The sequence below is a fragment of the Lolium rigidum genome, chromosome 7, assembly GCF_022539505.1.
Source record: "Lolium rigidum isolate FL_2022 chromosome 7, APGP_CSIRO_Lrig_0.1, whole genome shotgun sequence".
In the NCBI taxonomy this organism is placed as follows: Eukaryota; Viridiplantae; Streptophyta; class Magnoliopsida; order Poales; family Poaceae; genus Lolium; species Lolium rigidum.
In genome coordinates this window covers 140575975-140587929 of record NC_061514.1, presented here as the reverse complement: position 1 = coordinate 140587929, position 11955 = coordinate 140575975, and the positions used below count along the sequence as shown (strand labels likewise).

The 11955-nt window shown below is 44.9% G+C and overlaps 1 protein-coding gene and 1 pseudogene across 1 annotated transcript; one reads left to right on the top strand and one right to left on the bottom strand.

The window, feature by feature from the left end:
- The first annotated feature begins 948 nt into the window (after positions 1 to 948).
- LOC124669906 lies at positions 949 to 3472 on the top strand (annotated as a pseudogene).
- A 243-nt stretch (positions 3473 to 3715) lies between these two features.
- LOC124669903 (multiple RNA-binding domain-containing protein 1-like) lies at positions 3716 to 9263 on the bottom strand. Its single transcript, XM_047206440.1, has 15 exons — positions 9115 to 9263; positions 8895 to 9005; positions 8463 to 8577; positions 7485 to 8341; positions 7250 to 7381; positions 7014 to 7100; positions 6802 to 6919; positions 6254 to 6577; positions 5998 to 6062; positions 5194 to 5365; positions 4950 to 5054; positions 4760 to 4861; positions 4468 to 4641; positions 4067 to 4198; positions 3716 to 3983 (listed from the first exon to the last, which is right to left on the bottom strand). Coding segments are annotated over exons 1-15 (2661 nt in total). The 5' UTR covers positions 9117 to 9263; the 3' UTR covers positions 3716 to 3818.
- Between the last annotated feature and the right edge of the window lie 2692 nt (positions 9264 to 11955).

Below are 11955 nucleotides of genomic sequence, written 5' to 3'. Positions count from 1 at the left end.
GATTAGATGTTAAAAGAATATCAGATTCTCACGAGCCCATGTTCAGTTAGGTAACACTTGTAAACCGTGTGGTGCAGACCCAAATAAAAATCCAGAGTCACTCTCATGTGTTGTCAGATTGTGCTTGAAGCGAAATAACACTAAGTTGACTTGGTGTTCTCTAACATGATGCACGGTTCCAGACTGGAAGAATATTATCCACACTGGCAGAGACACCGAATTTCTCAAATATCACTTTTTTTTCTTTTTTTTGCGAATTAAATATCACTTGATTATCATGGGCTAGCTAGTACTTGTATGATCGCCGAGTAAAAAGCATGTGACCTGGTGACTGAAACAAACATGCGCGAGTTGTTCTTGGCACGTCTGATCCAACCTACACGCCCAGTTGCGATCATCATTGTCCCACCCGCTGACTGACCCCAACCGGGAGCTTCTTGGTTACATCCTTCCAATGTCAGTGTCACAACTCAAATGGATAACTAAAGAAAAAAACGAAAAATGGAATTGGTCAGAGCATAATTAGCACGTCACGGTGTGGTGCTACGCAAAGCAAGCAATGTCACACCTCTCGTATGGTTTTGTTCTATCAAAGGAAAAAAAACTTGTGGGCAAGACCTGCAGCCGGTCAATCTGAAATTGCAAAATTGTAAACATCATCCTGTACAGCGACACCGCGAGGAAAAAATCAACATTTGAACACTTTTTAGGACTTGAATTTGCAGTCTACGCCCAAAATTCTCTCAGAAATGTTCTTATTCCCGTCACAGAAAAGGACGTCTGAATAATTGAATTGAACCATTAAAAATTCGTAATTTCGTTGGTCTCCTCCCTGTCCAACTTACATGTCGTCTCCACTACGTTCCCCGTTTTAACCACCCTACTGCCAAAAATTCCAAGAACACGCGCAGCAAGGGACCGAGCCAGAGAGACATCTCGAGAATGGCGATGCAAGGAGACGGAAGGAGGCTCGCAGCCGTGTTGTTGCTCGTCGTGGCCACGGCGAGCGTGGCGTCGGCCCGGTTCATCGTGGAGAAGAACAGCGTGAAGGTGGTGTCGCCGCACTCGCTCCGGGGCCGCCACGAGGCCGCGATCGCCAACTACGGCGTCCCGGACTACGGTGGCACGCTGACCGGCGTGGTGCTGTACCCGGCCGACGCTAAGCTGGCGAACGGGTGCAAGCCGTTCGACGCGGCGGCGCCGTTCAAGTCGCGGTCCGGCCGCCCCGTGGTGCTCCTGGTGGACCGCGGCGGCTGCTTCTTCGCGCTCAAGACGTGGAACGCGCAGCAGGCGGGCGCGGCGGCGGTGCTGGTGGCGGACAGCGTGGAGGAGCCGCTGCTGACGATGGACACGCCGGAGGAGGAGACCCCCGACATGGCCTTCCTCGCCAACATCACCGCCCCTCGGCGCTCATCACCAAGACCTTCGGCGACGCCCTCCGCGCCGCCGCCTCCAGAGTCCGGCGGCGGCGAGGAGGTGGTGGTGGCGCCTCGACTGGCGCGAGTCGATGCCGAACCCGGACGACCGGGTGGAGTACGAGTTCTGGACCAACAGCAACGACGAGTGCGGCCCGCGGTGCGACGAGCAGGCGGCGTTCGTGTCGGCGTTCCGCGGCCACGCGCAGCTGCTGGAGAAGGCCGGCGACGCGCTCTTCACCCCGCACTACATCACCTGGTTCTGCCCGTCCCAGTTCGCCGGCACGCGGCAGTGCGCGTCGCAGTGCATCAACCACGGCCGGTACTGCGCGCCGGACCCGGAGGAGACCTCGCGGCGGGTTACGAGGGCAAGGACGTGGTGTTGGAGAACCTCCGGCAGCTGTGCGTGCACCGCGTGGCCAACGCCCGGAACTCGTCGTGGGTGTGGTGGGACTTCGTCACCGACTACCGCGTCAGGTGCTCCATGAAGGAAAGGAAGTACTCGCGGGAGTGCGCCGAGGAGGTGGTGGCGTCGCTTGGCCTGCCGGCGGAGATGATCGCCGAGTGCATGGGCGACCCCGAGGCCGACGTCGACAACGACGTGCTCAAGACGGAGCAGATCGTGCAGGTCGGGCAGGGGAACCGTGGGGACGTCACCATCTTGCCCACGCTCGTCATCAACAATGTGCAGTACCGCGGTACGAATTCCATACGAGTTTCTTGCAAAATTCTATCTCCAGATATGGTACTGAACTTGTGGATCAGACAGCTGATTTCAGGAATCAAGAAGATGTTGCTGATCATTGCATCTCGTAATTTCAAGAACAATCTCTGCTTTTGTCTGAAACTAATCGTGTTATTTGTGCGCAGGGAAACTGGAGAGCACGGCCGTTCTGAAGGCGATCTGCGCCGGCTACAAGGAGACCACTGAGCCCCGTGTCTGCTTGACGCAAGGTCTGCAACCTCGCACTCGAGGAAGCCATCCCTGATGGATTGCTTCAGTTCAATGCTAACCACTGATCACAAACTCAAAACATTTGCGATTACATCACAGACATGGAAACAGACGAGTGCCTGAAGAACAACGGCGGCTGCTGGCGCGACCAAAAGACCAACGTCACCGCCTGCAAGGACACGTACCGGGGGCGGACCTGCGAGTGCCCGGTGGTGGACGGCGTGCAGTACGAGGGGGACGGGTACAAGCAGTGCAAGGCCGTCGGGCCGGGGCGGTGCGCGGTGGACAACGGCGGGTGCTGGAAGGACACCAGGCACGGCAAGACCTTCTCCGCCTGCGCCGGCTCCGAATCGCTCAGCGGGTGCAAGTGCCCGCCGGGGTTCAGGGGAGACGGCCTCACCTGCGAAGGTGCGTCTTGCTCGTTCAGCTCTGCAACCTTCTCCTTTCGCTGACGGCCGTCTTGTTCATCGCAGACGTGGACGAGTGCAGCGAGAAGCTCTCCTGTTCATGCCCGCACTGCTCCTGCCGGAACACCTGGGGCGGCCACCACTGCAGGTGCAAGGGCGACGACCTCGTCTACATCAGGGACCAGGACACCTGCGTGGCGAAGAACACGTCGTCGCTCGGGTGGACGGTGGTGGTGCTGGTGCTCTCGTGCCTCGTCGGCGTCGGAGCCGCCGGGTTCGCCTTCTACAAGTACAGGCTCAGGGTAAGGATCGGAGGCACAAGCAGCGTCCCCCTCCATCTCTAGCTTTGTTCCAAATGACCATGAACTTTTTTGGCTGACGATATATAAAATCTCTCGCAGTCGTACATGGATTCAGAGGTAGCGGCGATCATGTCGCAGTACATGCCTCTCGAGAGCCACAGCAGCGAGAACCGGCCGCTGAGGGAGGAGGCTCAGGAAGCATAGGCCGGTCTGGTTCCAGCAATTCGCGCTGGCTATGAATTTTTCAAGATCTTTCGACAGGTCGTGTACATGACAGAAACAGAATAGCTTTACCTGACAGGCAGGAGCTCTTTCCATTTTTCTGCCTGGTACATTTGTAGACAAAGGTGAGGGATGATAGGGTCATAATATTTTGATACGATGCACCAAACACAGATGGGATAGCACATACTAGTGACGAGCCTGGCACATTTTGCTGTATAAAATTCTACACTGCATACAAGAATAGCTGCGGCTTGTAAAGGTGGATGATAGAACTCAACAAGTAGCTGTTTCTGATTTTGTGGCAACAATCTTTTAAATGGGCTTTGGAACGCACGAGTGTGATTCAGTTTGTACATAAGAGTTGCTGCATTGCCTCTTTTTTTTTCTTGAGGACTTAAACACCAAGACAGACCAAAAAACAACAACAACAAAAAAGGCTTTGCCTTGAACGAGTGATACTATCATACAAAGTGATCAAAAATTTGCTGCCTCGTGATAGCTCCATCGAACGGTATTACTCTACTATCCTTGAAAACTTGACAGAGCCTTCGTCCATCAGACTAGTTTGTTTCCTCTTCTTGGACATCCTCTGGAAACCGCTCTGTTCATCCACGAACTGAGCAGCGGTTCTTGCGCGCAACTCTTCAAGGGTCTCTCCCTCTTTTGCCCGCTCAATCACCTGAAGCGAACGCAAGAGAGTCAGTAATATGCAGTTGGTTCATGCATCATAGGGCGTTAGCTTAAAGGAGAAAGGTTTCATACCAGGTGTCTGCCGTAAAGATGGGTGCTCGCAAGGGCTTGCAGGGCATTCTGTGCCTCTTGCTTCGTGACGAATTCAACAAAAGCGAAACCCCTGTGACTTCCAAACTTCATAGGCAGCCTGAGGCTTTTGAGCTGAAATTATATTCATCAATGTAACTCATTAGACTTCAGGAAGAATATAATCATTATCAAACAAATTGGCTCTTTCTTGGGTAAATCAAAGAGAACATAAAAATTAACAACTCCTTATGTTAAAATATATTCTTTTTGTGAGAGTTCAAATATTTTTTACCATGATATATTCTTGCGTTTTCTACGAGACTGAATCCCCATCCATGGAGACTCCTTTGTTCTCATCTGGGTTTTTCAATAAATTTCAATAACAAAAGGAAGATATTCACCTGGCCAAATGGACTAAATAATTGCCTCAAATCCTTTTCAGTCGCTTCGAACGCTACATTTCGCACAAGAAGTTTTGTTGAACTCTTATCCTTTTCATTTTTCTTCGCACTCTGACCATCCTTTCTCCCATGGCACAGTTGCAAGATCAGGGCATGCGCATCCAAAACTGTCCCCTATTAACACAAAAATCATTTAGCATGCTGAATATATGTATGGCCACATTAACATAATATACAGGAAAAAAGTACAAGAGGGAAAGATGACTCTGACAGGCAGGTCCAGCAGGAATACCTGTAGATCTTTGCACACACTTGTTGCAGTTTCAACTGAATCAAACTCAACGAAGCCAAATCCCATCGAAACATTCTTGCCTTTCTTAATATGTTTTTTCACCTAAACAATGACTCAAAAAAAGGATGGGTAAGAGTTAAGAGAGTGGGACATGCAATAATGCATTCGATATTCATAAGGATATCCATACCGTTGCACTTTTAAGACTCCCGGTTTTCAATTTTGTACTGAAATGCTGCTTTAAGGATTCATCTGTAGTCTTGAAATTCAAATTCTTGACAAATACAGATCGAGACTGCAATGAATAATGGTATATTACTAAGATTCGTAACAGTCCAAGTATAAGTGATGTAGCCAAAAGCAAACACAAAACTGTTCTGTCATAAACTGTATATAATAATAATTTGAAAGGCCAAGTTAGAGAAAGAGCAAACCTCCACCCTATCAGGATCAATCTCCTCAGCACTCACTCCTTCCACAGTTTGATCTACAATAGCTTTTGTAATAATCCTCTCACCAATGGTATTCATTTCCTCCTCTTCCACGTGTGTTGAGGTAGGAGATAAAATATTGTCAGGTGCCCATTCCAAATACAGTGGAGTATCCCTGTAGTACAAAAGAAAGACTATTATGAGATATAGACCATTGTAGATTCATGTAACAAGATAAGAGCATTTTTTGACAGAAATGTCAGAAGCCGCCACTGGCAAATAAAACTTAAAAGCAGTAAAATGGGAAAAGGACTATAAGTCAGCAGGAAGTTGTAATCAGCAAAAAGTAATCCCCATGCTAATATCCAGTATACAAGTATCAGGTATGAGTCCAATAAATAAAAGGCAAAACTTATTGCGTTGATGTTGATAATTGCAATCTATAGCAGTGGTGTAAAGTGGCACAAAAGTATTTTAATAGCAGAACAGCAGAAGCTGATATATTTTTTACCTTTCAGGAATATAAAAATAAAAGAAAACCTTCCTAATTGAAGTAAACAAGGCTGCGGCCTCAAGTCAAGGTGAGAATATCAGACATGAAAGATGAAACAACTGATGCATATATTTCACTGAATTACAAAAGGCAAATATGTCAACCCGTACTATTACTTCAATTAAATGCAATTATTACCTTAATTAACAACAGTAGTTTATACAGATCTCAATCAAGTGAAGTGATCAACACAGAGCGCAGAAGTTTATCTCAGAAATAGCAACGAATTAACTGTCACCACTACAGAAACTTACTTGTATCGTGTGTACAGCAATTTTTTGAAAGCGTGACGAGCTTCTGTTGCTTCAACAAAGACTACCTGAGACAACCAAAAGAAAATTTTAAGACAAACCAATGAAGTCAAGGGGCATTGTCTGTAGTGCAGGTAATGAAGCCCGCTTGCAAACTCTGAGAGCAAATGATATACAGCCATGAATAGCTCCAAAAGGCAATATCACAACCAGCATGACAATAAATAGAGGAACAACACAAGCAAAATGTAGAACATACCAAGGCAAATACTCTTGTTGGAGGGAGAATGATTTTATCCAAACTTCCATGTTTCTGAAACATCGCAGCGAGATCTTCTTCAGAAGAATTAAATGGCAAGTTTTTTACCAGTATTACATGGTTGCTTCTTTTCAACTTCTCGTTTCTTTTGGAAGTATTTTCTTCCAAGGCAGCAACATTAACTCCAGACCTAGCCAGATGCTTCTTGGTCTCCGCAATGACATGTGTCTCACCAAGAGCGATACGAACAGCAAGGTCATCCGCTTCCCTATGAAGTAACTCACTCTTACTTATACCATTCTTCCTTGCTATATTCTCAACAACCTAAGTACAAACACAATTGCTTCAATCAGTTTGCATACAAGATCCAATGGAAATTTTCAAAATTCAACAACATTAGCAACTTATAAAGGAATAGCAAAAAACATATTTGACATCAATATCATGTGATCATTACAGTTTGTCTCAACAAAAACAAATAAACAGCATGTAGAGTTGGCACAAATAAAGATCAGTAAATCAGTGTCAAGGCTAGAAGATAACCATACAGTATCTTGACGCATATAAAAGCTGTTCCATGCTCTGGTATCCCCACCAATTTCAGAAGCTTTCTTTTGTTCCAACTTTTGCTGCTTCAGATTCATTTTCTCGTCAACAGCAAAATGACTAGACCATGACAATTAAGAGTAAACGAATTAAACATTATTTGCATAGCAAAAACCCAAGAAATAAACAACACAAAATGTACTTAATTTCTTACTCAAACGGCTTATTATTTAGTGGTTTAGCAGCCTTTACACGTAATAGTCGCCCCTGAAAACTGAAGTTGTCTAATTCACCTAGCGCCCTGCAAAGAACATATCAAGGTGTGACGCAACATGCAATAAGGAAACTAAATTTGTAGAGCAAATGATTAAAGGATCTCTTGTAAGCTGAGCTGTCAAAAAATAAGAATATCCTTCTGAATCAGACATGCTAAAGTTGTTAACCAAATACCTGACTGCTGAGTCTGGAAGGCTAAAAAGCACATAACCTCTGCCTGTTGAGAGCTTAGTGGTTTTATCGACAACAATATGCGCCTGCTCAACATCACCATACTGGCTGCATAGCTCAACCAGATCATCTTCACTGAAACCATAAGCAACAATATGCTTGTAAGAAAAGGCAAACAGTTATATCTTGAATATAATACATAAAGGTTGATCTGAAGTAGTAACAGGTAAGAACATACGTAGTTGCATATGAAAGATTGCAGATATATAAACGGCCAGTCTCCAGTGCCAGCTTCTTTTCATCAGTAGCTGAAGCGGCTTCCACATCTTCTGTTTCTTGATTGGCGTGTTTTTCATCTTTTTGTTGGGTGTCAATATGTTCACCGTCTTGGTTGTCAGGATCTTCCACCTCTTCCATGTCACTAACTTCCATGGGTGTTTTCTTATCTACATTATTCTTCTGGTTCAGATTACCCTTCTGATCCACCACCTGACCCCTTTCATTTGCATCAAGTAATTCATTAGATGGTTCTTCATCATCAGAGCTGCTACCCAACTGATCACCAGAATCTTCATCATCAGATTCGGAATCTGACCAATTTTTTCTAATTTTACTCTTCAAGAAGTCCACATCGGTCATATTGTTGTCTTGTTTACTTCCAGATTGTAGCTTCTCTGAAGCATCTTTCAAGGGCAAATCATTTGTTACTTTCTCCTCAAAATCATCTTCAGAAGATGAATCATTCTCAGAAGATGAATCGTTTCCAGAGACTGCAGCAGTACTCTTCAGAAGCTTCTTAGCTACTAGGGTGTTATCTTTGTCAGCAACATCAAGGGTGCCTGTTGTGTCATTTGCCCACATCTTTGCTTTAGAACGGGGCTGCATTACTTGAAGAAACTCTTCGAACTTGGGATCATTAGCAAGACTGCCTTTAGAACCTCCCGCATCAACAGATGTTCCTTTGCCTTTGGAACTTTTCAGCGGTGTGTTAGCATCCAGAGTGTCCTTATTATCTTTACTGTTATATTCAGGCTTCTTCAAGGAATGACGGCTCCAAGGGCGAGGAGCATCAGGGTCACCAATCTTACGAGCAACCTGTCACACAGCAGATTATTTGTGGGCATGTGCATTCCATCGCCTACAGCAATGCATCCAATAGATACAATCCAAAAGAGGGGAAGGAAAGGCTGAAGCCCGTTGAGAAAGTAAAGTATACCTCACATGTGATCTTAGAAGTGTCAATGTATGTATTGTTGAAATACTTGAGAGCCTCCGCTGCCTCTTCATTGGTTCTGAAACCAATAAATGCAAGATGCCTGCTCTTTCCATCCCTGCAGAGAAGCAAAATCATTCAAGTCTCCACGCTTCAACTATAATTTCTCCAAAAAGCAGGTTACACATCGTGTGGTACAAATCAGGTCAATCTTGTATATACATTGTGGAGGAGTAGGGCAGAATGAGAGCCAGCCCAGGTTTGAACAATGCAGGAAAGGTTTGGATTCTCTCGTCTAAATGAAACTACCATTTTCTATAGCAACTGTTCACAAGTTCATCCTCTAACTCTATAAGCAAACACATATTACGGTTAAACTGGCACAGAAGCAGCAAGCAATGACCCCAATATCTAATGAGCAGGCGACGCGCTTACTTGGTTCGGATGACCTTGGCGTCGGTCACCTCGCCCTTCCGAGAGAAAACCTCCCGCAGCCGTTTCTCGTCTGCGCCCTTGGGCAGGTTCTTCACGCATAGCCGCGACGACCTGCGCAGCATCAACCACGCGAATTCAAACACCAAGAGGCGAAACAGCAGCGAGACGCGGTAGGGCAAGCAGTTCAGCGAATTGATAGCGCGAAGAGGCAGAGACTCACATGGCGTCCACCGGCGAGGGCGCCCGTGCTGCTGCGTCGGCGAGTCGGGGGCGGCTGTAGGGTTTGGGTGGTGAGGCGGCTGAGCGGTGGGTTTTGGCCTTTGGGGGCGGTGGCAATGGCGGCCGGCGGCGGCGGCAGGGAAAGGTTGTGCTGGGTCTGGGTCTGGCCTTTGCGTGGGCAAAACCTATACACCGACCAGGTCGGTGGCTACCGGCCACCGCACACCCCCTGGTCGGGTATGGGCCAGGCCCATTTGGGTCTGTTTAGCCTGTGCAGTTCGTTTTTGCTTTTGCTTTTTTCTTTTCTGGTTTTTTTTCTGTTTTCTTTTCTTTTTTCTGTTTTCGGTTTTGTTTATAATTTTTTAGATTCGAAAATTTTAATTTTTAAAAATTGTTCAAATTGAAAAAAAAAATTAAAAATGTTCAAATTTGAAAACCGTTCAAATCTAAAAACCGTTCAAATTTGAAAATCGTTCAAATATGAAATTTGTTTAAATTCAAATATTGTTTAAAATTTTAAAATGTTCAAATGTAAAAAAATTTCAAATTTAAAAAATGTTTGAATGCAAAATTTGTTCAAATTCAAAATTTGTTCACATAGAAAATTGTTCAAATCCAAAAATTGTTCATATAAAAAATAAAAAACTAGAAAATAATGCTTTCTATTTTTCGAAAATATACAAATTTTGGAAATTTTTGTTTTTCCGAAAAAATTTCACATTGGCATTTTAATTTATTTTTTTTTAAAATGAAACAGCAGAAAAGGAGAAAAATAGAAAAAAAAATGAAAACAAACGTCACTGGGCCGGCCCAACAGGCACCCTGGGGGGTGCGGTGCCTGGTCTGCACCGACCAGGGTGGTGTATAGCACCTCCCCTTTGCGTGGGCCTGGGCCTTTGGGCGCGGTGGGAGTCGGTTGGGTTATTCGGGCTATTAAGGAATTCGGTCTATAAAAAAACACAAAACCGCTCCATTCCACTGGGTTCGGCAAACCATGAGGATTTTTGGGCCTGGCATTTCGAGAAACATGGAAATTTTTCAGTAAGGTCTGCTTACAGGATGTTATCTAAAACAAAGAATGAGAGGGAGGCTTGGCTGGATGGGACGGCCAGTTCTAGTGGCTGTAATAACTATAAAAACTAGACATCCATGTGGCATACTAAAGTTCCATCAAAGATAAGGGTTTTTCTCTGGAGACTCTCACACCAATCTCTCCCCACAGGAAATGTTCTTCACCGACGTCAAATGTCTAACAATGGCTCTTGTAGCTTATGTCACGCCCCTAATGACTCATGGAGACATTCTTTATTACAGTGCAACATGGCTGCGAGCACCTGAGCTCTTGTTGATGAAGAGCTTGTCGAGCATTTGTTGGTTAACAATTGTGGAAATGCTAAAGAATGGTTGTTCTTCTTGCTGGAAATTTTGTCACATGAGGATTTTGTGAAAGTATATGTGACGTTGTGGGCGATCTGGACTGCAAGAAGGAAAGCGATACATGAGCAGATTTTTCAGAGTCCTCTATCAATTTTTGGCTTTGTCAATTCATTTTTGGCTGATCTCAAATTAACTGATGGTGTTCAGACTCGCCGGGCAAACAACCAGCATGTTTGGGTTCCTCCACCACCACAAATGTACACAGTAAGTGTTGATGCAGCGTTGTCGAAGACTAGAATTGCTGGAGCAGTTGGTGCGATCTGTATAGATGAGAACGGTGTTTTATTTAGGTGCTTCAGCTCGTATCTTCGAAGGCATTTCTGATCCTGTAACTTTGGAAGCTTTTGCTTGCTCGGAGGGGCTCGCCTTGGCTCAGGATCTCTCACTTAAAAAATTTCAGGTGACCACAGATTGTCTGGTTATCTCACGATCCATCGATGAGGGAAGTCTGGCTTCTTTTAGCCCAGTTTTGATGGAGATTAAGGAGCGTCGATGACCGTTCAATAGGTCCACTGTTATTTATGAACGAAGGATCTGTAATGTTGAAGCTCATAATTTTGCATCTTTTTCAGTAGCTTTACAAACTGGCCGTCATGTTTGGCTGGGTTTCTTCCCTGATCCTTTCTTTGTACCCAAAAATGTTACTATATGAATAAAGGAAGGATTGTTTACCTCAAAAAATAAAAAAACTAAAAAAACACAAAATTCGGTTTCCTAGAACTAGCCAATAAGTTAGTTATAAAATTGTTAGTGGAACAATGATGATGAATAGACCCCGAATGCTATACTACGAATCACATATTTAATATAGTTATTGGTAGTTTCTTAAAGACTAAGTATTACTATTACTAAAGATCATTATGCCATGATGCTACTATGAAATAGGATATGATATAGATGTCACAAGATCTTCAAACGTCACTTTGTAACTGAGCAACAATATAGTTGATCTCCGTGCATACCGGATAATATGTCGCAGTGTCATTTCATGTGATCGTACGAATTGCGACTCCCACTATTATTCGGAATTGTTGAAAGGTTTTGGAAGGACCGGAAAAGTCCAAAATATTATGGAAGGTTCTAAAAATGTACGGTACGACCTAGGCAGTCTTAGGAAGTCCGTAAGGTTCAATAATAGGTATATCCACGCTATCTTGACGGGTAAGGAGTTTTCCCTAAGACAAATTCAGATTTGGCAAAGGAGTCCCGTCCTAGTTCTAGTAGGTTTTGGTTGGATGAAACTTATTCGAACTCTCCCAAACTTGGGCGATAGGTTTATGGACGACCCAAGGGGCTTGTCCACCTATTTAAAGGGACCAAGAGGGCACCCCAAAGAAACATCAAGTCGCAACCCTAAGTCCCCACAAGCCACAACACTTCCTCCGCCACCAAAACACTAGCGATC